The sequence below is a fragment of the Cinclus cinclus genome, chromosome Z, assembly GCF_963662255.1.
Source record: "Cinclus cinclus chromosome Z, bCinCin1.1, whole genome shotgun sequence".
Lineage (NCBI taxonomy): Eukaryota > Metazoa > Chordata > Aves > Passeriformes > Cinclidae > Cinclus > Cinclus cinclus.
The window spans coordinates 84,393,631-84,417,206 of record NC_085084.1 but is presented as its reverse complement, the minus strand read 5'-3'; the positions used below and the strand labels follow the sequence as shown (position 1 = coordinate 84,417,206).

Genomic DNA, 23,576 nt, shown 5'->3' with positions numbered 1-23,576 from the left:
TTCAACTTGTTATCAGAGAAGCTAATGTGACTATGTGCAAGAAAGCAAAGTTCTTGGCAGTGTATGTGTGTGTCCCCCAGAGCTTCGAAACTTCAGCAGCAGCTTTTTCCTGTGACTCCTTTGAGGGCAGTGATCTTGAGGCAGTCACTGATGCGCAGCCAATGTTTTACTTCCCATTTCCCTCCAGCCCAGGCACGTCTGGAGCCTGGCATCTTCAGGACGTGCTGCAGGAGGTTTCTGTGACAGTTCTGACCTGGGAGCTGTGGGTTCACAGTGCACCATCACCCGCAGGCACAGGGCACACATTGGTGTCATTATCTCCTTTTCACAGTCACAGAAGGGTTTGGGTTGGGAGGGACATTAAAGTCCTGGATCCAGTGCCAGCCCCTGCCACGGACAGGGACACCTTCCACTATCCCAGGCTGCTCCCAGCCCCAGTGTCCAGCCTGTCCTTGGACACTGCCAGGGATCCAGGGACAGCCACAGCTGCTCTGGGCACCCTGTGCCAGGGCCTGCCCACCCTCCCAGCCAGCAATTCCCAATTCCCAATATCCCATCCATCCCTGCCCTCTGGCAGTGGAAGCCATTGCCCGTGTCCTGTCCCTGCATGCCTTGTCCCCAGTCCCTGTCCAGCTCTCCTGGAGCCCCTTCAGGCCCTGCCAGGGGCTCTGAGCTCTCCCTGGAGCCCCCAGCTCTGCCAAGCTGCCTCCTTAAGATAAGGCTCACTAACCTTAATTAAATCCTTTCCATTCCTGTGCCAGCTGTCCCCAGTGATGTCCCAGGGCTGCACCCTGTGGGTCCCTAACGTCGTGTGCGGTAAGGACAGGGCCCCTTGTGGCTCCCTTCCAACTCAGGACATTTTATGGTTCTATGACTAAAGAACACCTTTTCTTCAGAAACTTTCAGATATTCCCCATTTTGCCACACGGGCGGGCAGGCACGGGCTGCACAGAGAGGCAGAGAAATCGCCGACCCTGAGGCGCTCAGGAGGCGCCGGGCTGTGGCTCGGGGTGCCGCGGTGTGGTGGGTTCGGAGTTACAGCGGCAGCGCTGGGTGCAGGGGGAGGCGCTGGATGATCTGGAGGGTCCCTTCCATCCGTGAGGATCCCCTGACCTAGGGACACCCCTCAGTGCCCCCGCCATGCCATGGCCGCCCCTCAGCGCCCCCGCCGCCATGATGCCACTTCCGTCCCGCGCGCGTCCCCTCAGCAACGGCGGCGCCTCCACCCGCCATGGCGGCGCGGCCCCCGGCCCGTCCCCAGCCCCCTCACTGCTCTCACACCCACAGACGCCGGGAATTCACCGGCTGCGCGCCGTACGATGTGGCGCTGGTGAGGGGCCACGCCGGGGCTGCTCCGATCCGGGGAACTGAGGGGACGTGGGGGCCGGATCCCCAGAGCGGGGCCAGCTGGGGCGGGACCCCCTGGGAGCAGCCGGGAGGGGTGCCGGGGTGCCCGGTGCTGTGTCTGGGCTTCCTGAAGAGCCCGGCGCTGTGTTCGAAGGTCCCCGAGTGCCCGGTGCTGTGTGAGGGATCCCCGGGGAGCCCGAGGATGTGTGAGGGGTCCTGAGGAGTCCGGTAATGTGTGAGGGGTCCCTGGGAGCCCAGTGCTGTGTTTGGGGGTTCTGATGAGCTCAGTGCTGTGTTTGGGGGTTCTGATGAGCCCAGTGCTGTGTTTGAGGGTTCTGATGAGCCTGGTGCTGTGTTTGAAGGTCCTGAGGAGCCCGGTGCTGTGTTTGGGTGTCCTGAGGAGCCCAGTGCTGTGTTTGGGAGCTCTGATGAGCCCAGTGCTGTTTTTGGGGGTTCTGAGGAGCCCAGTGCTGTATTTGAGGGTTCTGATGAGCCCAGTGCTGTGTTTGAAGGTCCTGAGGATCCCGATGCTGTGTTTGAAGGTCCTGAGGATCCTGGTGCTGTGTTTGGGTGTCCTGAGGAGCCCAGTGCTGTGTTTGGGAGCTCTGATAAGCCCAGTGCTGTGTTTGGGAGTTCTGATAAGCCCAGTGCTGTGTTTGGGGGTTCTGATGAGCCCAGTGCTGTGTTTGAAGGTCCTGAGGATCCTGGTGCTGTGTTTGGGTGTTCTGATGAGCCCAGTGCTGTGTTTGGGTGTTCTGATGAGCCTGGTGCTGTGTTTGAAGGTCCCAGGCATCCTGGTGTACATGGGGTGGGAGTATAGGTTGGGCTTGTCTAATGTAGGAGGAATTTTTTCACAGGTAGGACATTCAGGCCTTGGACTGGACTGTGGAGGGAGATGTTGTAGTTCCCTTCCCTGGATGTGTCCAGGGAAGGCCTGGATGTGTCACTGAGTGCTCTGGGCTGGGTGACGAGGTGGGGATCAGGCACAGCTTAGACTTGATGACCTTGGAGCTCTTTTCCAGCCTCAGTGATTCTGTGATTACCCCATAATTACAGTGAACTCATCATTTGATATCAGATACTTGCAGAGTCATGAATTCAACTGAAAAAATGCAGATTAATACTTTGTATTTTTCACCCATGAATGGTTTGGGCTAGAAGGGATCTTAAAGCTCATCCAGTCCCAGCCCCTGCCATGGGCAGGGACACCTTCTTCTATCCTAGGTTGCTCCAAGCCCTGTCCAGCCTGGCCTTGTAGACTTCCAGGGATGCAGGGGCAGCCCAGCTTCTCTGGGAAACATGTACCTCACAAAGAATTTATTTCTGCATCTTGTCTTAATTTTCCCTCTTTCACTTTGTACGCATTACTCCATTGTCCTGTCACTACAGTTCCTGATAGAGTTCCTGTGTGGATTCACTGTGGGCCCTTTCACATTCTGGAAGGGTCCTGTGAGGTCTCCACGCTCTCTCTATTTCCTTTCTCTCGCAGATAGCCAAGCCTTCCAAGAGAGACATCAGGGAAGAGGCGATTTTAGCCGAGAGGGTGCGGGAGGAGGGGCAGCGTGAGCAGGAGCGTGACCTGCGGGTGTTCCTCCACTACCGCAACATCTGCGACTGGCAGAAGGACGGCGAGGACAAATGGATGCACCGCGCTGTCGAGAGGAAGGTCCGGGCAACCGTGCAGCAGTACCTGCAGGAGATCGATGTCAGAAGACAGAGGTAGCCAACAAGTAGCCAGTGCAGCGCCCCTGCTGTTTTCAGTGTGTGCTCCGAGGGCCGGGCACAGTGATAACGTGTTCAAACATAGTAACCAGTGTAGCCCAGGCGGCATTTGGAGCCTCCTGTCCGCCACAGAGTAGTAGTAGTAGTATAGTAGTGTAGCACTTTAATTGCTTGATTTTTATAAAGAATGAATATAATATAATCATATAATGATGGAATGGGTTGGGTTGGAAGGGACCTTAAAACTCATCTCATTCCAGGAACCCTGGCAGGGACACCTCCCACCAGACTAGATTTCCCCAAGCCTTATCCAACCTGGTGTTAGAACACTTTCAGAGATGGGGCACTGAACCATCACAGAATCAGTCTGGTGTCGTTTGGGCTGGATGGGATCATCTAGTTCCACCCACCCTGCTGTGGACATCCACAGCTTCTCTGGGTAGTAAAGTGTCAGAAATTATCTCAGTTCAGTTTCACTGAGGGCTTTGTTGCAAACTCACCAAGCTGATGTTTAGGTCCTTCAAATAACACTTTGCCACATAGCCAGCTGAAAAAAATTAAAATTTTCCAGAAATCTTTCAAAACTATTAAAGGTGAGGCACATTGCTGTTGTGTAAAGAACAGAATTGTGCTTTACTGATCTTTGGGAAAAAAATCATGTGATTTAATTTCTCAGTTACTCTCTCATGTCAACTGACTTTGTAACTGTGAAGGTTGTCAGTTTGGTGTCCTGGTCTAACGTGCCTTCAGGGGATGTACATGGGTTCCACAGAACCACTGGGCTTAGAAGGAACCTCCTGAGATGATCTGGTCCAGCCCTAGAGTCACCTAGAGCAGGGTGTCCAGGAGTGTGTGTCTGTTTGGGTTTTGCTTGTCTCCACAAATGGAGACTGAATCCCCCCTGTGGGTAGCCTGTCCAATATCTGACCACATGCACAGTAAAAAGAAAACAAAACGTTTTCTTCTGTTCATTTGGAATTCCACATGGTTTAATTTGTGGCCCCTTGTCCAGTCACTGAGCACTACTGATGAGTATTTGTCTGTCTTTTCTGCATTCCCTCCCTTCAGGAGTTTATGTACATTGGTGACATCCCTCTGCACTTTCTCTTCTCCATGCTGGGCAGTCCCAGCTCTCTCAAGAGAGAGGGAACTTTAGGAGAGATTCTCCCTTTGGGAGCATCAGATGTTCCAGTCCCTCAGTGTCCCTCTGCTAAAGCTGCGTCCTTATGGTGCTGCAGAGCCCAGAGCTGAGACCAGCACTCGGCGTGGGGCCTCAGCCCCGCCCAGAGGAAGCATTCCCTCCCTGGACCTGCTTGCCGTGCTCCTCCTCCTGCAGCCCAAGGTGCCAGTGGCTTTCTTTGCCACAAGGGTGCATCGCTGGCTTGTGCTCAGCTGTCTGCATGGACCAACCCTCGCCAGGTCCCTTTCTGCTGAGACACTGTTGCATTTGGGTTGAAATCGGTGATTTCTGGGTTCCGTAGCCCCAGGTTTCTCACTGCTGGGACTAACAGAGGGGTAAATTATGCTGTGTTTAAAAACTGCCTATTTGACATAGTTTTCTCATCAAAGATATTTCAGGATAAAGTGTTTTGTGGAGTGATGCTAAAATTGCAAGAGACAAGATGAATTATAGAGAAGAGAATTTGAGAGAAGATGCAATTACAGATGCAAGAGAAGGGAGAGTATCAGCAAAAGGTTCTTCCCTCAGAGAGTTGTGGGGCACTGACCAGGCTCCCCGAGGCTGCCAGAGCTCCAGGAGAGTTTGGACACTGCTCCCAGGGATGCACAGGCTGGGATTGTTGGGGTGTCTGTGCAGGGACAGGGGCTGGACTCTGCCAGAGCTCCAGGAGAGTTTGGACACTGCTCCCAGGGATGCACAGGCTGGGATTGTTGGGGTGTCTGTGCAGGGACAGGGGCAGGGCTGGATGATCCCTGTGGGTCCCTTCCAGCTCAGGATATTCTGTGGATCTATGCTGAAGGATAACAATAGTACAAAATCTAATTGTTATCAGATGCTGACAAAGGTAGTCTGAGAATTAGAAGAATTTGATGAATGGGAACTGAAGTCATAAAGCAGCTTTGAAAGTGGGTTTGTAAGATCAGGAGTTTAAACTGTGCCTGGACAGAATTGCTCATGCTGTGCTGTAAGATTCCCTCGATGGATACAACATGAACGATCCCCGAGTTAAAATTTGATGTTCACTTCTCTGACATTTCCAAGAGGTGTTGAAAGGAGCCTAGTACCCACTTTTGTGTTAAAAACAAAAAAGCTAAAACTTTGTCCTTCAACAGAAGGATTGATTTAGCCTTTATTCAAATGTTTTCATTGCAGGCTTCGTGACTTTCTGGAGGCAGAGGAAAGTAGGCACTTAGCTGAGATGGAGGCACTGGATGAAGAAAAGGCACGGGACAGAGAAGTAAAGATGAAGGAGCGAGCAAAATTACTGAGGGAGAAGAGGGAGCAAGAAAGACTACAAATGGTGGCTGAAAAACGAGAGCAACAGTTCAGGTATTGCCATAAAAATATTTTATAAAAGAGAATTTGCCAAAGTAAATAAATAGGGACGATTTAAAAAGAAGGTGGCAATAATAAACTGAGGAAACAAAGATGGAACTGATTGAAACAAGTAACAAATAAATAATCAAAGTAGTTAATTCTTGCAAGTGTAGTGTGTCCTCGTTGTCTTGTCCCCCATGAGCATTCCTGCATTTCCACCTGCCAAGTCAACCCTTTTTGTAACTCCTGTTCCAGCTATATACTGTTGGAGTGGATGGGGTGTATGGAAGGTTAATTTGGCCTAAATGAAGCTTATACTAATATTACTAAGCTAATACATCAAAAATTCCCAAAATGTTAAGATTGTCCAAAAAGACAGTGTTTTTATTTGTTGCATACTTTTCAAGAGTAGCAGCTGCAGCTAAGATTTTAATGCAGCCTGAAGTTCTGTGCCAAGTCTTCCTGACTGAAAGCAATAACTTGCAGGTACTTATTAGGACCTAAGACCTTGGCATGAAATCACCCTTGTCCCATTCTTGGAAATCTGTTTTTTCAAGGGAGAGATGAAAGAAATAATAATGTTATTTAACTGTGATAATTTGAAGTGTCTTTCTCAGTCTCCCACAGTACTGTGAAATCTACAACACTTGCTTCTCAGTGTGCACAGGCTGGGGATAAAAATCAACATTCACTCTCACTTGCACATAAACTCTAATTAACTAATTCCACACGTATTATATATATTACAGGCAGGTAAATGTTTGTTTAAATGCGGGGTTTATTGACTTAGACAGGTGTTAGAAGTGCATATACTGCCTAACTTCACATGGTAGTTTGAAAATGTGGCCGTTGCCTTCTGCAGCTTCTGATTTGTTCTCTATAACACATAGTGGTTGAAACTCACTCTTAAAATACTTTGGAGGGGAGTGCTGCTGGAGTGCCTTTTATTTTGTGCTTGTAGCTTGTTTTACGCACCAAAGAGATGCTATGTGGAGACCTAAAAGTAAGTGTCTAAGTGTTGGTATCTTTATATTCCCTGAGAATCTGCATTCCTGTTCTATTTAAAACTTCCCTGAAATCAGGACAGTTACAGGAACCTAAAGTCATTCTCAAACAGGCTTATCCTCCCCTGTCAGTTGAACTGCACCCCAGCCTCTACTGACTTTAATTAGGTTCTCATTGATCAGAATGGGAATTTAGCACGTATGCAGATTCCTGTTTAGATGTCTAATTTTAGACATTTTAATTGCAAAATTAAAATTAAAATTACCACTGAACTGCATCATCTGGTGACACACACTTGAACTTTCCTGCTGTAGTTGCCTGTTTTAATGTCTCAGGTTGTTTGTCTTCTCAGTGTAGCCCTGTTGATCTACGGTTCACTCAGTCTCATGGGATTATTTCTTCCTGTTATTATCCTTTTAGCTTTCCTGCTCTGCTCTGGAATATAATATTTTCACCACACAGCATCCCATTAAAAAATGTTGCTGAAGCTTTATTACTGTTGGTATTCTGCTGGCTGCCTGTTTTCAGAGGATTTAGAGGCTATGAAACCACCTCTCTTGACAGCTGTTGTGAGTGGCAATCTTGGAGTATCTTTGCAAATGAATCTGCCCCCTACAGGGCATTCATTCCCGATGAATGGGAATGCATTCCATGGTTAGTTCCTTTAGCTGTGTCCCTTTCTACTTTTAAATCAAGGTTCCTATAAAATAACAGAACTCTGATAAACACCAGCTGACAAAAGTTCTGTGACATGGATGTGCTTAGTTATATTTTAGTCTTTTGTTCTCTGTCCTTTTCCAGTGAGAAAGGAAGTGTCTGCTGTGGCAGTTGATTCTGATTAGATTCTGATATCTCAATCTGCATGTATTTGTTTTGTTTAAGTAGCCCCAGGTCTGTTTTTCTCTGGCTGTGAGATGTTACTCTTCCTCCTAAACCATCCTTGTCCAGGCAGAGATCTGGGAGCAGGATTTGTTGCTCAGGAGACCAGCACTTACTGAAAATCCACTGCAAAGCAGGAGTCTGTAATTGTGTCACAGCCTGTCCTCTGGGCAATGGCCTCCAATCCTCTGACTGCACCCTCCTAGCTGTAAAAACTTTTAACACTCACCCCAATTTGTTTATTTATCAACTATATACGTATGTAATAATGTACTGTGCTGGTCTATTGTGTACATTATAAAACATATGCACAAACAGAAATTAAAAAGGGTGAGGTAAAGATGAAATAATTGCTATTTTTTACTTTTTAATGTTATTTACCCATGGTACAAAACATATTCTCTTCCTGCACACCCCCTACTTTGGAGATCATTACTCCAGGACACACCCAGGAACCCAGGCAAGTCAGTCCAGTAGCAGGTGGATATACATATGATTTTCTGTTTCTCTTTGCCTGTGTATTTACAACTCTTTTGAATGTCTTTCTGAAAGCTGTTAGAGACTTGTTTTTCCTTTAATTTTCCAACAAAGTGCTTTGCTCTTTTGCAGGCATGGATTGTCAAACCTTGAGGTATCGGAGCACCTACACTGTCAGGCATTATTCCAGAGCACTAAAAAGGCATCGTTTTTATAATTTTTATCTGTGGGCTGGTTGCCACGGCCTGAGGGTACAGGTGTAACAACTTCTCAGTAGTAATGTAACCATGAGGAGTCCTTTGTCACAAGATGAGGGTGGGGACAAGGCTTGGACCACGTGAGTCCTGCTGGAATTCATTTTCAGAGAGGGCTACCTCTTGTCTGAGAAGAGACTCAGCCACTGCTAGCCTGAGGGCATGTTCATCATTGGTAACTTTAAAGAAAACTGCAATGTCTTCAAATTTGCATAAAACACGTATCACATCCTCTTTCTTGTGGTAACATCAGAAGCATCCATATGGGGAATGTTGTTATCCCAGCAACATCGAGCTGCAGTCATAGAATGAATAAATAACTGGGGAGGTTCTATCTTTGGGAAGTAGCCACATCCAGGCACAGTTTTAATGTTAAGGAGCTTAGGATAGCAAAGTGAGGAAGAAAACCTGCCATCTGGGGGAGCAGATGTTTATGTGTCAGTGTAAAAGCTGCTTTGAGGGAATTATTTTGATGAAATCAAGCAATTACAGGGTTAATTTATATTAAAATTCTAACAATGCTCAACAAAATTAACTTCTACTCCCCGCTGGGAATTCAGTAAATATCAGATTGGTTTATAATCACAGGAAAGAATAACTAGTTCTTTATTCCTTCAGTGCTGAGAGAACTTTGAACCCATTGTGTTAAGGTAATACAGTTATTGCTAGTGGTGTAAGATTTCATATCTTAATAATGGCATGTTTCCCTCACAACACTTGAGAAATGTGCTTTTCATGAATACTTACTAGTGCTGTGGTCTTTAATCACTGCTAACTCCCACCCAGGAGATGAAAGATTCCAGTGGTAAAACATAAGAAAACCATCAATGATAGAGTGCATTTGTTGACCTGCTGGGGGGCAGAGGCATTCTTTGGAATGTTCCATGGCTCGTGGCATGCACATCCTTGTGCTGCTCTCTGCTTTTATTGCTGGGTTAAACAGTGGTCAGGAGGTTCCCATCTTGTCCAAGATGTAAACAACCATCCCTTTTCACCAGCCTGCACTGGCACTGAACTGCAGCATCTTATCATGGAATGGTTTGGGTTGGGAGGGGCATTCAAAGTCACCTTTATCATGTGCAGGGACACCTCCCACTATCCCAGCATGCTCCCGGCCCCATCCAGCTTGGCCTTGGACACTCTCAGGGATCCAGGGATAGCCACAGCTGCTCTGGGCACCCTGTGCCAGGGCCTGCCCACCCTCCCAGCCAGCAATTCCCAATTCTCAATATCCCATCCATCCCTGCCCTCTGCCAGTGGAAGCCATTGCCCGTGTCCTGTCCCTGCATGCCTTGTCCCCAGTCCCTGTCCAGCTCTCCTGGAGCCCCTTCAGGCCCTGCCAGGGGCTCTGAGCTCACCCTGGAGCCTTCTCTTGTGCAGCTGAGCACCCCCAGCTCTGCCAGGCTGGCTCCAGAGCAGAGGGGCTCCAGCCCTGGAGCATCTCCGTGCCCTCCTCTGGACTGGCTCCAGCAGCTCCATGTCCTTGTGCTGTTGGAGCCCAGGGCGGGAGGCAGCTCTGCAGGTGGGGTCTCACCTGAGCACAGGGACAGAGGGGCAGAATCCCCCCTGCCCTGCTGCCCACCTGGGCGATCAGCCCAGGGCAGGGGGGTTCAGGCTGGGGCAGGTTCAGGAAATATCAAGCAGAATGGAAATGTTTCCACAGCAGTGCTGCCCCTTTCACTGTCTGTGTGTAGTCCCCTTCACCTTTCTGCACCAGGTGCTTTAGCTGAGAGGATGAACAGAGATATGCCTCAGTCCCCAGAGAAATGTGAGGCAGCAGCTCTTGAATGCCAGCAGGGAGAAAATGTGGTGAGACCTCTGCACTGAAAATTAAATAACTACCCTGATATGGAGATTGGTAATGGAATTGAGGTAGTTGCCTGATGAATACTTAATATTTTTGTTACACAGGATAGTCAGCTAAAGCTTGTGTACTGTCATAGTATTTCACAGTGCTGGTAACTACTGCTGCCATGAAGCTGTCCATGATTCAGGTTATGATGTCTTCTGTGAATTCCTAAATATGTTTGCAGTAATTTGTAGAAGATGGTTTCATTTAGCATGAAATTGTGAGGTATCTTTTCACTTCACAGCATTCACATCCTCAGACCTTATAGATCTTTAAAACTTGCAGCTCTTCATCTTTGTCTGCCAGTTTCACATTCTGATTTCATGAAAATCTATATAGTGTTTATGGAACAGAATTAAAATGCTTGCAGATTGTTCAAATTAAATAATGTTTAATGGCATGTGTTGATCTCAATAGTGCTCTGTTTGCAAAAGTAGAAGCAGAATCTGCAATTAGTTCAGTGTTCTTCAACTGAAGATAAATTACCTCTTTATATGCAACTCAGTTGCAGAGAGTAAAGGCAAATTGAAAGCTGCATTACGTGTTTGACTTTCTACCTTTTCTGGGCTTTTATTGCAACTTGTCTGAATTATCCTACAGAACCTGACTTAATAAATTCCTAGTGGCTCCTGCTCAACCATGTAACCCACATTTCCACAGTCACAGCATTTTCTGAATATGAATGAACTTTCAGGTGAATTACAAATCTATTCTAAGTCTTCATTTGAATAGACACCAACCTACATGTTTGAATAAGTGTAGCATGCATGTGTTTTATATGTTAATAAAAGGTATATATGCACACAACCCCCCATGTAGCAACTTCAGGTAGAGTACACATTGTGTATATAATATGTGGATGTACTGTGTGTTCATTTACACTCATGGAATTTTCCCAGGTTGGAAGGGACCCACAGGGATCATCCAGCCCAGCCCCTGTCCCTGCACAGACACCCCAACAATCCCAGCCTGTGCATCCCTGGGAGCAGTGTCCAAACTCTCCTGGAGCTCTGGCACAGTCCAGCCCCTGTCCCTGCACAGATACCCCAACAATCCCAGCCTGTGCATCCCTGGGAGCAGTGTCCAAACTCTCCTGGAGCTCTGGCAGCCTCAGGGCTGTGCCCATTCCCTAGGGAGCCTGGGCAGTGCCAGCACCCTCTGGGTGAGGGAAGAGCCTTTCCCTGATATTCCACCTAACCCTCCCTGGCACAGCTCCATCCACTCCCTGGGTCCTGTCCCTGTCACAGGGAGCAGAGGTTGCTGCTGCCTCTTCACTTCCCATTGTGAAGAAGTTGATTTAGGCTTTTTTTACAAATTCAAATCCTTCATCTCATTAATGTCAAAACCTCCATCAAACCAGGCTCTCCATGGTTCCTTAGGCTCCATAACGAATCAGTGTCAAACCAAGGGTATAACTTGGCATGCTGGGTTGCTGTGTTTTGAGCAGTGATGAACTGGGAGTCTTCATTCACTGCACATCTCCAGACCTGCTTATTGTTTTGAGACTTCAAAAAAAACAATTCTATGTTTCCTTCCAGAAACCGATGTGAGGAGTATCGCATACACTGTAAAAAACTGAGTGAGAAAGAACTGGGTGACTGCCAGCTGGCCCAGCAGACTCTGAAGGAGATACTGAGAAAGGAAGAGGAGATGCAGGAGCGGAAGTTGGAAGAGATTTGTGAGAAGGAGCAGTTGGCTAAGGATCAGGAATCGGAGCTGAAGGCACAGGAGGTGGCAGTGAAGATCCAGGAAATGGTGAACGTGCGTGAAGCCCAGCTGGCTGTGCACGCTGCTCGCAGAGAGGAGAGGAAGCAGCAGATCAGAAAGGAAGCTGAACAGCTGGTAATTTCCATTGTGTTCTGCATTCAGGCTTGTGCAGAAGGCCCTTCTAATGACAGGCTTACTAGACATTTAGACTAATCCATACCTTATTTGTGTCTTTGCTGATTCCATTAGTATCTGTGCTGTTAAGCTAAGCCTCTTTTCCAGAGCTGTGGCAAAGACATTCCCTTTTTCAGAGGGAAATGCATGTTTTGAAACTCGGCACTGTAAAGGGTTTTGGCACTCAGTCTCTCAGAGCCCTTGTGGAAAATATAAACATTCTTAAACTTTTCCCAAATATCTTTGTAGTTTTTTTGATTTCTGGTTACCTGCAGGATACAGGGGAGTCTTGTTTCCCAGCTGAAATATTTATTTTATATATTTATTTTAAACAAATTAGCAAGCAGCACCTAAGCTCTCACCTATTAGACCTGTCTGCTGTTGAGCTCGTGTCACAGGAGGCATTTTGGCTACCTTAGCCCAACTACTTGGCCACTATCCTCTTTTTTCATCATTGTTTTCCTCCTCTCTTGCTGTAGTTTTGCTGGCTTTAGTGGGGCCTGCTAGTTCAGTATTCTGTGTTGACTTTGAATGATGGGAGGCTATTTAGCTCAGACTTAATTTCACAGCTATTTACATGCTGAATGATCACTCAGGATACTCTGCTAGACACTGGAAGCTGGTGCTGGCATCACATATACTCCCCCAAAATATAAAAATGAGACAATAATAGATCTAAAGCACTGAAAATGCTGGGTGTGAAACCATAGAGTCCTCATTCCAAGCTAGACTAATGTTTTGCTTATTTACAAACATGTAGAACAGGATTATTTCCTTGTCACAACTTCTAAGGCACTGCCAAACCTCCCAGGCAGAGAATGCTGTCCCTTAACTGGTTTCAGAACTTTTCAGAAAAGCACTATTAGAATAGAAGACTCTGCATCTTCCCCTGGAAACAGCAGCCTGGGGCTCTGTCAAGGAGAGACATTTCTGGTGAAGTGGTTGAGACTCTGAAGCAAACCCCAGCCTTTCTTTGAAGGAGAGATTCAGTATGGAAAAGGGGATGTAATCTGTTCTCAGCAGAAGAGGGATGTGGCAGATGGCCTCATTACAAGTTTTTCATTGCAGACTGGTAGCCCCTAATGACCAGGAGTTTCATCTGGGTAAATGGACAGCTAAGTGTGCAAAAAGGTTTCTCCTGGTTGTTGCAATGAAAACAGAATAATTAATAATTAGTGAAGGAAAGCTCACACCTTTGGCAAGATAGACCACATGCATGCACCAGGATATCTCAGAAGTGGATGACAAAGCAGAGTCAGCAGTTTTTGCATTAGCTGCATTACCTATATTAGCTGCCTTCCTCCTTTCTCTTATTTTTCCCTTTAAGAACTGTAATTTCTTGGAAAGGGATTGACTTAATGTCATCCTGACTGTAGATTCACGAGTTTCTGCCATAGCACTTTGGTCCTGGATTGCAGAAGGGTGGTTGGAAACCACTTCTTTGTACATTTGTGATGCTGTGTTACCCCAATGAACAAACTTTGATGGATCTCATCCTTGCTGCTCTCCCATGGCTTCACTGAAGCCAGTCAGAATTCATCCAAAGACATGTGCCAACTTGCACAGCAGACTACTAACTATTTCTGCTTTCTTTCCACCTTTGCTGTTCAAAGCTTTTTGGATTACTAATTCTATTCCTCAAATAACATATATATGGAGTTTCAAAGCTATTTTACCAGCTTCTGAAAGTGAATTTGACAGTTCAGACAGATACAAATCCAGCTTTGGCTCTGAAATACTGCAAGAACCCGTGAGTGCTTTATGTCCAGCATAAAAAGGGATGTTCTTTAGGGAATGCAGCTTGTGCTTCCATATGGGGAAGATTAGACCTGCTGTTTATGACAAACCTCCTGAGGCATTTTAAAAGACTCATTCACATTACAAAAGAGACATTTAATTTAAAAACAGGTTAACAGAAAAACTGTGTGCCTTTGAGACAGCTGAAGCATGATTTCTGAGATAATACAGTGCTAATGATGGTCACATACTGTGTTATGACTATGTTTCAGTGCAGTTGTGCTTGTACACTTATTTAATTGCAAGATGTCCAGAAATTATGCTCATAAATTACTTAATGATGCTACTTCTGAATTTTTTGGGGGCCAAAAAATCTTGAGTATACAAATACCTATTTGATCTCAAAAACGCATTTCCGATTTGTCATTGTTTCTTTTTTAAGAACTCAGTTTCACTGTACATTTTTCCGATATAAAGTGGAATAGAAAGTTCTTTCCGATATGAAGTGGGATGAATTGAAATAATGGAAATTCTGTAAGTGCCCATCAGAACACAAGGATCCAATCACTGACTTGGTGAAGCCTTATGGTCAGTAGGGATGCAGTGCTCTGAACACCCAACACAGGCACAGGACAGATAACATCTACAGAAACGGCAGGAACACGTGGTCCTGTTATTTGTCAGTGCTTGTGGCTGTGTATGAACTCTTGGATATAGATCAAAAGTGCTGCAATGATTCTGATTTCCCTAAGGAGATGACTCTGTCTATCTGCCTGAAACATTTGGAAAACAGCAGGCACAAAATAGTTTTTGGATTGAAGTGCATGTAATAATTATAGATAAAAATCCTGAATTCTAATGAATGACATGCTAAAATGTTCAGGTTTTACCAGGTCTAGTGGAAGACACTAATTCTGTGTTGCCAGCGAGGCTTTGCTCTTCAATGTTGCAATAAACTTATTTTAGCCACCACTTAGTTTGAAGTAATGCAGTGATTTTATGAGCTGGCTACTCTTTTATCCTTCTAGGCAGAAGAGCTGCACCAGCTTGAGAAAGAAAAGGAAGAACTTGAGAGGAAGAAGCGACATCAACAGAAGGAATGCAGGGACACGTTGCTCAAAGCAGTGCAGGACAAAGAGAAGCATCTTGATGAAGAAAAAAAAATTCAGCTTGCTGTAGAGAAGATGATCTTGCAAAAAGATTTTCAGGACCCAGACAGGGAACGTGTGGAGATAACAAAAAAAAAAGTAAGGTGTTCCAACGTGGAATTATGGGGCAATACCTGACCTACTGAATACTAAATAACTTGAATAATACTAAACACTGAATACCAAAAAACTTGAAAATATTTTAAAACTTTATATAGATAGATGCAAACTCTCCTGTTTTATTTCTTGGAGATGCCATGAATCAATGGATGTGTCTGTCGTTTCCTGAAGTAAAAACAAATAGATTGACCAACTTCGGCGTGCAAATGAGTCTCAGAGTATTTAGGACACAGGAGAGAGGTGTTAAGAAGTTCATGCAGGTTAGGAAAGTTGTATCCCATGGCAGGTTTTGGAATGGAGCTCTGGGCTCCCAGCTCCCACACTGGTTGTGAACCACCACTTCTCTTCATGTTCTGAAAGGCTTTTTTGAACTAATTTACTCATATCTGCAAATGTCTGTGTGTGTTTGCAGCAAGCGCTGTTGAAGGAGCAGCTTGCTTATCTGGATCATCTGGCTGAACAGCTGAGGAGGGAGAAAGAGCAAGAAAGAGAAGACGAGAAGATCTTCAAGGAAGAGAGGGATCAGGTCTGGGCTGAGAAGGTTGAGAAAATGAAACAAGAGAGGGAGGCTCGATTTCAGCTGCTGAGAGATGTTGTGTACACAAGACAGGCACAGATGGAGGAGAAGTGTAAGTGGTTGAACACACATCTGGGAAGAGGCAGTACAACACTCTGGGATGCTGGGAACAGCATCTGGTCCAGCACACACTGTGTGATAGAGTGGACAACAGTGTGACCCTCCCTGAACCTGTTCTCAAAATGCAATCCTACAGGCTTTCCTTATGCTAATTCCCCATTGCCATCACCAGAGCAAAGCCTAGTAAAGCAAGGATTGCATCGGCAAATGGTCATTATTATTAATTATATTATTATGAAGTCCTGAATGTGAAAACTTTCCAGTTCTGAATGGATGAAAAACAAGCTCAGAATACACTTGCTGTTGTTTGTATGGCAACAAAACTCAAGCTTACTCTTTAGGGTACTTAGCCCAAATGCAGTCTCACTGTCCCTTCAAGCTTAGCAGAGCTTTTACCTTCTAAAGGGTTTTTGGTTTTGTCTTCCAGTGCAGAAAAAAGCAGAGAGGAAAATAGAGATTGCTGAGGAGAAGAAGGCGATGGCTGAAGCAGTCAGAGAATTCGAACGTGAAGAAGAGTTAAAACGTACAAGGTATTTTTCTTCTATGTCATGGGTTCATTTCTTTGCAGATCAACCTTTTAAACTTGTGAGCAAGCTATTTCTTTTTTTTCTGATAACTCTAGAACTCTGTGTGGACTTCCTTCTATTTAGAGAGGCTTTCCCACATACCTTACAAGTTCCAAACCTCCCAACAGCAAACTTGTAATACTGCAGCTGGTATTAAGTCATTAATCCTGACCTCAGAAAATAGTGGTACATACCCTTGTGTTGGTCTTTTTGGATCATCATGTGACTTACATCAGTCATATTTCCTAAACACATTCCCTCATACTCTGAGCTGTTGCAGGTGGCAGAAGTCTGGGGAAGAGGGTTAATGAAAAGTTTGTTTGTTCCTGCCCCAGAAGAACAAGTATGGCCGGGTTTATTGCTAAACTCCACCCACCGTCATCTCTTGAACAGTCCTGCGTGAGCCACCAAAACACCCGGCTGCAGCACCTAACCCGGCTGCACGGGGCTCTCCGTGCCTCTGGATAAGCCGATCCTTATACGCAGTAGCTGGAATGTTCCTCTGGGTGTCATGCAAAGCCTTGGGCAAAGGGCCTTACCTCACTTACTTCCCTTTTGTACTCCTGTCCTTTCTCCACTCCTCTCCCTGGGATACAAGTAGCTCCTTCCCGAGCCGGAATCCTTGTGTTCTGCGAGGGCTTTATTGGGAACAACCTCCTGGCTGTGGCAGAAATGTCACCTTTATGAAGGAAATATGCTGGGCTCCAGCTGGGATATGCTCCACTTAGCAGAGATGGCACTCAGCAGTGTCAGGAAGGGTCTGTGTCTCACCTCTTTTGAGTTAGTGCACAAGTCCTGACTACTCCGTTGGCATTCAAGTGTCTGTGTGACTCCTGAATATGTAAGACTTCCTGTGCGTGTCCAGAGGGTAGTGAAAGCAGTGCACAAGTCCTGAGGTGGAATGGAGGATGGATTTCTTCTGACAGCCACTTCCAGGGGTATCAGTGCAGCAGGGAGTTGTTCTTCTCAGAAGGAGGGTGAGGATGGGTGTCAGCAGCAGCAAGGAGCCTGAGCCAGAGATGGACTAAGACCCAGCAGCCTCACCCTCATCCTGTCTCCTCTCACCACAGCTGTGAGGAGCACAGAAGGCACGCTGATTACAGGGAACTGTTCTTTCCCTCTTTCTGGTCAAGCACTAGTTTTCCAGTCTGCTTTGTAGGATAAACAGAATGCAGTTAATTCTCCAAAGAACATCAGGTTAGCATGTAGCATTTGGTTAACAGTGGCAGTTATTCTTAACTGCTAAAAGGAGCATGGAATGGTTCCTTAAGATTGAATGCTAACAGATTACAAAATAATAACAATAAAGTTTATTCTTTTTAGCCATGCTGCTTGAATAACCTATTTATTTGGCATTTCCAGAAAAATACAGAAGGCCAAAGAATACAGAGACCAGCTCGCAACTCAAATTGCCTACCAAGAGTGTCTCCAAAAAGCTGAGGAAGAACAGAGGAAGAAAGAACATGAATTAAATACAGAAACAGAGAGACAGTACCAAGAAAGGGTACAGTTAATTCTGTCAATGCCCTACGAGTCCATAGTAAAGCCCCCCACTACAAAAAAAGCATTAATGTCTAACTCATAAGGGCATCACTCACTGTGGTATTTTAGCTTATTCAGTTGGCTTTAAAAACATTTTCTTAGGATGCTTACACTTGACTTGAGTTGGAAGAACTCTCTTCAATGTGACACTCAAACATTTAATTCAAAATTACAAGAAACATAGTATTCTAAAGTTTATTTTTTCCCCATGGATTTTTTTTTTCACAAATCTGATAGAATCCAAAGTGCTTGACATTTTAATTCAAGAATAGTGTTTCCCATCTACAATATAAAGTGTATTATTATGACATGAATAATGCACAGGCATTCTTTTAAATCTGCACAAAGAAAATTTGCAGAAAACTTTCAGCAAACCTTTATTAAAATGCCTTTCAAACTGAAAATGTCTGCAAAATTATTTTCTTTGTAGTTAGATACCAAGTATAAAACTCTGAATGTATTTTACTGTGGGGTGAACATTAGAAAGTTTATATTCTTTTTCATGCATTCTGGTAGCTGTTGAATGATCTGTGGAATACTGGAGTCCCAAGCCTGTGAGTCCTCTGTTTGAGCAGAATTAAGTATGCAGGGCTGAAGTTAGAGGTGTCTTGTGAAAAGGTGTATTCTCTATAATTTTCATGGCACCTCTGCCTCTCTGGGCTTCCTTGGATCACCACACTGAACACATGGAATGGGTGGCCAGAGCACCACCACCACTTTAACACAACAACAGAAGCTGGCTGGATGTCCCCAGGAGTGTGTTGGTGGTTTTGGCAGTGGGGAACAGGGACACCTTGCTGGCCTCTGCTCCCATGCCAGTGGCCAGCTTGTCCTTAATGGAAGAGGAGCAGTGGGTGACACGAAGAGCATGGGTAGGAGTGGCCCAGCTGCTCCTGACAGTGCTGCCCTTGACCAGCTCCTGTCTTTGTATTTCATTAGGTTTTCCTCTCTCCTGTTCAGAGGAGGGAAGTGAGGAATCCATGTAAAACGTCTCATCCTTTCTTGCTCACAGACTTTGTGGCATTTGGAAATGTTTTATATTGTTTTTTTCATTTTTCCACATGAGTCTTTACTGCTGCTTATCTGCAGCTGTTTCTCTCTCTGTCAGCATTTCAGCTTCTGCCATTTTTCTTCCAGCTCCCATTTTTTTTACCTTTCTGTCCAAAACTTCTGTCTTTCACTAACCACTTGCTCTGCCATTTTTGTCCTCCCACCCTCCTTTCCAGGATGTGGCTCCCTGTTGGCAAACCAGGTTGTGTTTTTGTTATGTGAGAACATGAACTAATGCACAGAGGAGCTGATAAATAGCTGAGATCAGAGCTCAGAAGTCCCAGATCCCAGACATCATGGAACAAATCAGGAACAAACACCCTGCAAAGTTGTGTCCCCTTGGTTTAAAGCAGACACCGCTTGACAAATGCTTTTTTTGTCCCCTGTGGAGAAAAAGGCCAGGTGGAGATGTATTAACCTGAAACATTATCAGTGGTCTTTCAGCAACCCAGCCAATTCTGTATGTAAATGGTGGAAGAACCTGGCCCTGCTGAGAGGAAAAAGAGAGTGGTGGGATTTTATCAGTGCTTACAGACAAAACTTCCTAAGCCACCAGATGGGAGAGAGACGAGTCTACTGGAACTGTTTCCATCCCAACAGGGAACCAGACAGACTAGAGCAGTGCCTCTCATGGCTTGTTGCTTGGATTCCTTGGATCCAAACAGGGTTTGTCCTACAGATACTGGGGAACGAAGCTTCCAAAAAGGTGAAGCATCAGGCTGGGAGAGGTAGGTTGGTAGCCAGGATGTCAAGCCCTTACACGGTGCTTTTCAGCAGCCATCTCCAAAGCTACACAAGAGGACATCAGAGCTGCTCCTGTTCTGCAGGTGGGAAAGGCCATCCCAGATAAAGGAAATAATTTAATCAATGCAGAGAGCTGAGGTAGTCATAGGTCTGTGCTCTCACCACGGAGTCAAATTGGCAGAATGATTAAGAGATTAATTTCCTGGTCTGCCACAGACTCCTGGAGTAGCCCGTGCAAGCAATGTAGATTTTCCTTTACTATTGTGACCTCCCTTTGAAAAATGAAGATAATAGCGCATTCAGAATTCCAGGATTAATTAAAGCATGTTATTAAAGGCTGTGACATTTGTTGGGTACACCAATATGAGAGATAAAAAAAAATACCATATTGGTGAGCTTTTTGAATTCAAGTCATCCAGAACCATAATAAATCTCCTTTTTTTAATAAAATAATAACTCAGAAGAGGTGGTCAGAGCTATCAAATATTTATAGAGTGTCTGAGCTCCTGCTCCTGGAGGCAAATTTCCTCTGCAACGAACACGAGGTCTGCACAAGATTAAAAGATCAGACTGGAAGAAGTTTGCCTTCAGCAGGAGTGAATTCCCATGGGATAACGGGCAACTAAACTCTTCTGAGAGAAAACTGTTGGTGGGTGAATGTGTTGCTGGGGGTGAGCCCTTTGCTGCCAGGTGCTGTGTGGGATTCAGGTTTGTCCAGAAGAACTGGTGAGGCTGGGTGGGCCAGAGCCTCCTTGAGAGGCACCTTCTTGCTGCCCCTAACAGATGAGCGATGCAGTAAGAATTATTTTCTCTGCCAAAGACTGAAGTGTTTCCTTAATCCTGCTGATTTTCATCTTCTTGCAGCTCCCTGGATCCCCTCACAGTAAACTGGGCAAATAAAGCACCAGGCAGAACGTGCATAGAGGCATGGTCATGCCTTTGCCTGCCTCGGGTCAGCACTCACGTTACACTTCTGACTTACAGGTCACCAGGCAGGAGCGAGACAAAACGCATCTGGAATTGTGGCTTGCAGTGCTGAGAACCTTGTTAGCTGCTGCTCCTGAAATCCTGTGGCATTTCCTGCCCCAGTGAGCAATCCTGCAGGCAAACCAGCTATTAAACCCTGAGTGCAGGGACACCACTGGTGAGGGAGGCAGTCTGGCCCAGGCTGGAGTTTGCCCTGCACCAGGGCTCTGAGGCACGCAGAGACAGAACCACTGGCATTTAGAAACCTGGCAGTTACAGCCTCTTCGCTTAGACACGTACCAGAGCTTTGCAAAATATTCTTCCCCGTATTTTTAAATTAAATTTGTCGTGGTGACAGAGGAAGAGCAGAGGTGTGGAGTGTGTGGGTGACCTGCCTGTGGCAGGACTGGGAATGCTAGTTCCTGATCGCATCATCCCAGAGTCACTCCAGGGTTTGACTCCTCAGCATTTCCCAAGGCTTTTTTTTCTGCATGCACCCATCTACTTACACGGGCTTTTATACTGAAACCCAGGGCTTTCCATGGTGATGCTTTTGGCCACACACAAGATGATGATCCCTGGAGTGGTTCCCCATGCCCTGTGTCATGGGGCTGGCTTGGCCCCTGCTTCCTGGGGCTGGGCTGCAGTAAGGCTTTGGACAGAATCAGTTCTATTTGCAGGACTGTTAATTATTCATTGCTTTATCACCTGGAATAATTTGTCATTGCTTTAACCCAGGTAGGAACCCTTGCTGCAGAAATAGCCAGTGCCACCACGCCCAGGGTACAGTGACTCCGCCAGACCCCCCCAGGATTGCAGCACGTGGTGACTTCTGTGTGGCGTGGGAGGAACAAAATCCAGATTTGAGGTCTTTGGGGCATCTTTGCATGCAAAAATTCAGGACCTGGGCTTGTACTTAGCAACAGCCAGCTCTGTTTTGATGACATTTAGAGCTGTCAGAATTGATGCTCCTCACTGGCCTGTGCCATCACCTGTCTATCTGTTCCTGGGGTCTCCATGTGTCATTACAATACAGGGACAAGGACCTTAAAAGGAACTCCAACCCATCCTGTACTTGTAAAGAATCACAGAAGCACTGGCTATGCTTAAAGGGGAAGAAAAACCTCAGATATTTAGTTAATTTTTACCTCAAGATGCCTTCCATGGGAATGCAAGAGGGGTACTATAAACTGCTATTTAAGAGCCTGTGCTTGTTAAATTTGATCAACACAAATTTTTGATTCCCAAATGGAAAGAAGTTTCTATCTCCTGAAGGAGACAATTTCCAGCAACTCAGCAGTTAGGACATACTTCAGGATTCTGTGTGTATTTTGGGGTTTTTAGTTTCTGAGCTTAATTAAAGTTTTAGATTAATGAAGAATCACATGTGACACCAGCTGTATTTCATGGGAATGGCTTTACTTTGCCTCTGGGCTATCACTGCTACCCCAGCTTCACTGAACGCTTTGCTTCTAATTGCACCAGTGATCCACATTTTTGCTTCTGCAGTTGATTTAATGAAATGAGAGGAGCAAGTTTTGTTTGCCTGACAAAGCTCTCTTGGAGGGTTTGCAGAGATTATGCTGTCAAATTTTCCCAGGGTAATTTCTAGACATGGTGCAGTTTTTTCCTCCCCTTCACAGACTTCCCTCAGAGCCACCTGCATTTTTTTTTTTTAATTCATCAAGCATATCAGAGATGGAAAAGAGAGCTCTCTGCAATACTGGCTGTCCTTCCACCAAATCAGTGCTGCTCCCTGCCAGGCTCTGGGGTGGAAGAGGGAAAATATGACAGAGGGGAGAGTTTTATCCTGCAGGGAACAAGAAGCAGAATGTGAGATGCCACCAGTGATCACTTTGAGGACAGGCTGTGGATGCCCTGTGAGTGGCACAGCCTGAAACCACGGGAGGAGGGATCCCAGTGACAGAGTAAACAACTGTGACAGAGAACAGGATCCGCTGAGTGTGGTTTCTGCCTGCTCAGTTAATATGCAAAATACCTTGAATGATAAAGAATAGCAGCAGTGGTTAATTAGGAATACTTTGCATTTCATTCTACTTCTCAGGCTCTAAAAATGCCGTATAAGCATGAATTGCAGAACAGGGTGCTCCCGTGGGATGGAGGGAAGCAGCATGGCCACAGATTGACAGGCTGGGATCAGTTTTTGGCTGTTGCTGTGGAAGTTGCAATTCCTGCCATCGGTGTAGGAGTGACACACGAGCTGCGCTCAGGAGCAGTGGTGCTGGTGGGACCCCAAACCTACCTGCAGGCAGAAGACAGAGAAAAATCTATCCCTGGCACTTTTCCTGAGTGGATTTCCAGCGGGTTCACGAGGGCAATGCTCTTGTCCCGGGGAACAGGCGTGTCCTGGCAAGGGACACCCAGTAATGCTGTCCCTCACTCCTTAAAGTGTGGGTGATTCCCAGAGGCCGGTGGGGGGAATTGAGGACCCGAAAACCACCAAGAGGCACCTGCTTGGGGCTTAATTACTCTTCTTCTGTGAGAAAGATGGATAAAAGGCAAAAAAAAAAAAATCCCAAATGCAGCACCAACCTACGCTGCCGGGGAGACCCGGCCCAGGGGGCTCCAGAGCTAGGAGGGATGCTGAGGAACGCGGGGGTAGCGGCCGGAAATAAAAATATTTATTAAAAAAGAGCTTTTACTATTTTAGAAAAAGAAATAATACCAAAAGCCTAGGCGAAGGGAAGCGAAGTGAGCCTAGCCTCCCCATACCTGAGCGGGGCGCGGCGGAGGCGGAGCGGCGCTGCTGCCTCCTCCTCCTCCTCCTTCTCCTGCCTCTGCCGCTCCCTTCGCTTTCAGTGCCCGTGCTCGGCCGGCCGCGGCGGGTGTAAAGGTCGGTGTGTCGGAGTGTCCGTGTGTCCGTGCGGCGGTCCGTGTGTCCGGCCGCCCGCCGCCCACATGCCCCTCGCCTAGCACCGCCCGCCCCGGCCATGTCCGCCGCGCAGCTCTACACCAAGGTGAGGAGCGGGGAGGGGGCGCGGGGAGCTCCGCGGGTGCCTCTCCGTGTTCCATCTAGCCCCTGGTGGGGGCTGCTTCCCATTCCTGGAGGGGGCCCCGCAACTTTCCCGCACCCGCCGGGACGGCGGCCGCAGGTGCGCGGGATGCGGACGGGGCATCCCCGGCGTCCCCCTGCG

General features: G+C 46.4%; 1 protein-coding gene across 1 annotated transcript; it reads left to right on the top strand.

Annotated features, from left to right (window-relative positions):
* The first annotated feature begins 1,231 nt into the window (after nt 1-1,231).
* On the top strand, nt 1,232-17,704 carry CFAP53 (cilia and flagella associated protein 53). The gene is made up of 8 exons (XM_062513694.1): nt 1,232-1,330; nt 2,837-3,066; nt 5,402-5,578; nt 11,569-11,872; nt 14,677-14,895; nt 15,329-15,545; nt 15,981-16,083; nt 17,482-17,704. Exons 1-8 carry the CDS (start codon nt 1,232-1,234, stop codon nt 17,702-17,704), a joined length of 1,572 nt encoding a protein of 523 aa, XP_062369678.1.
* The last annotated feature ends 5,872 nt before the right edge of the window (nt 17,705-23,576 follow it).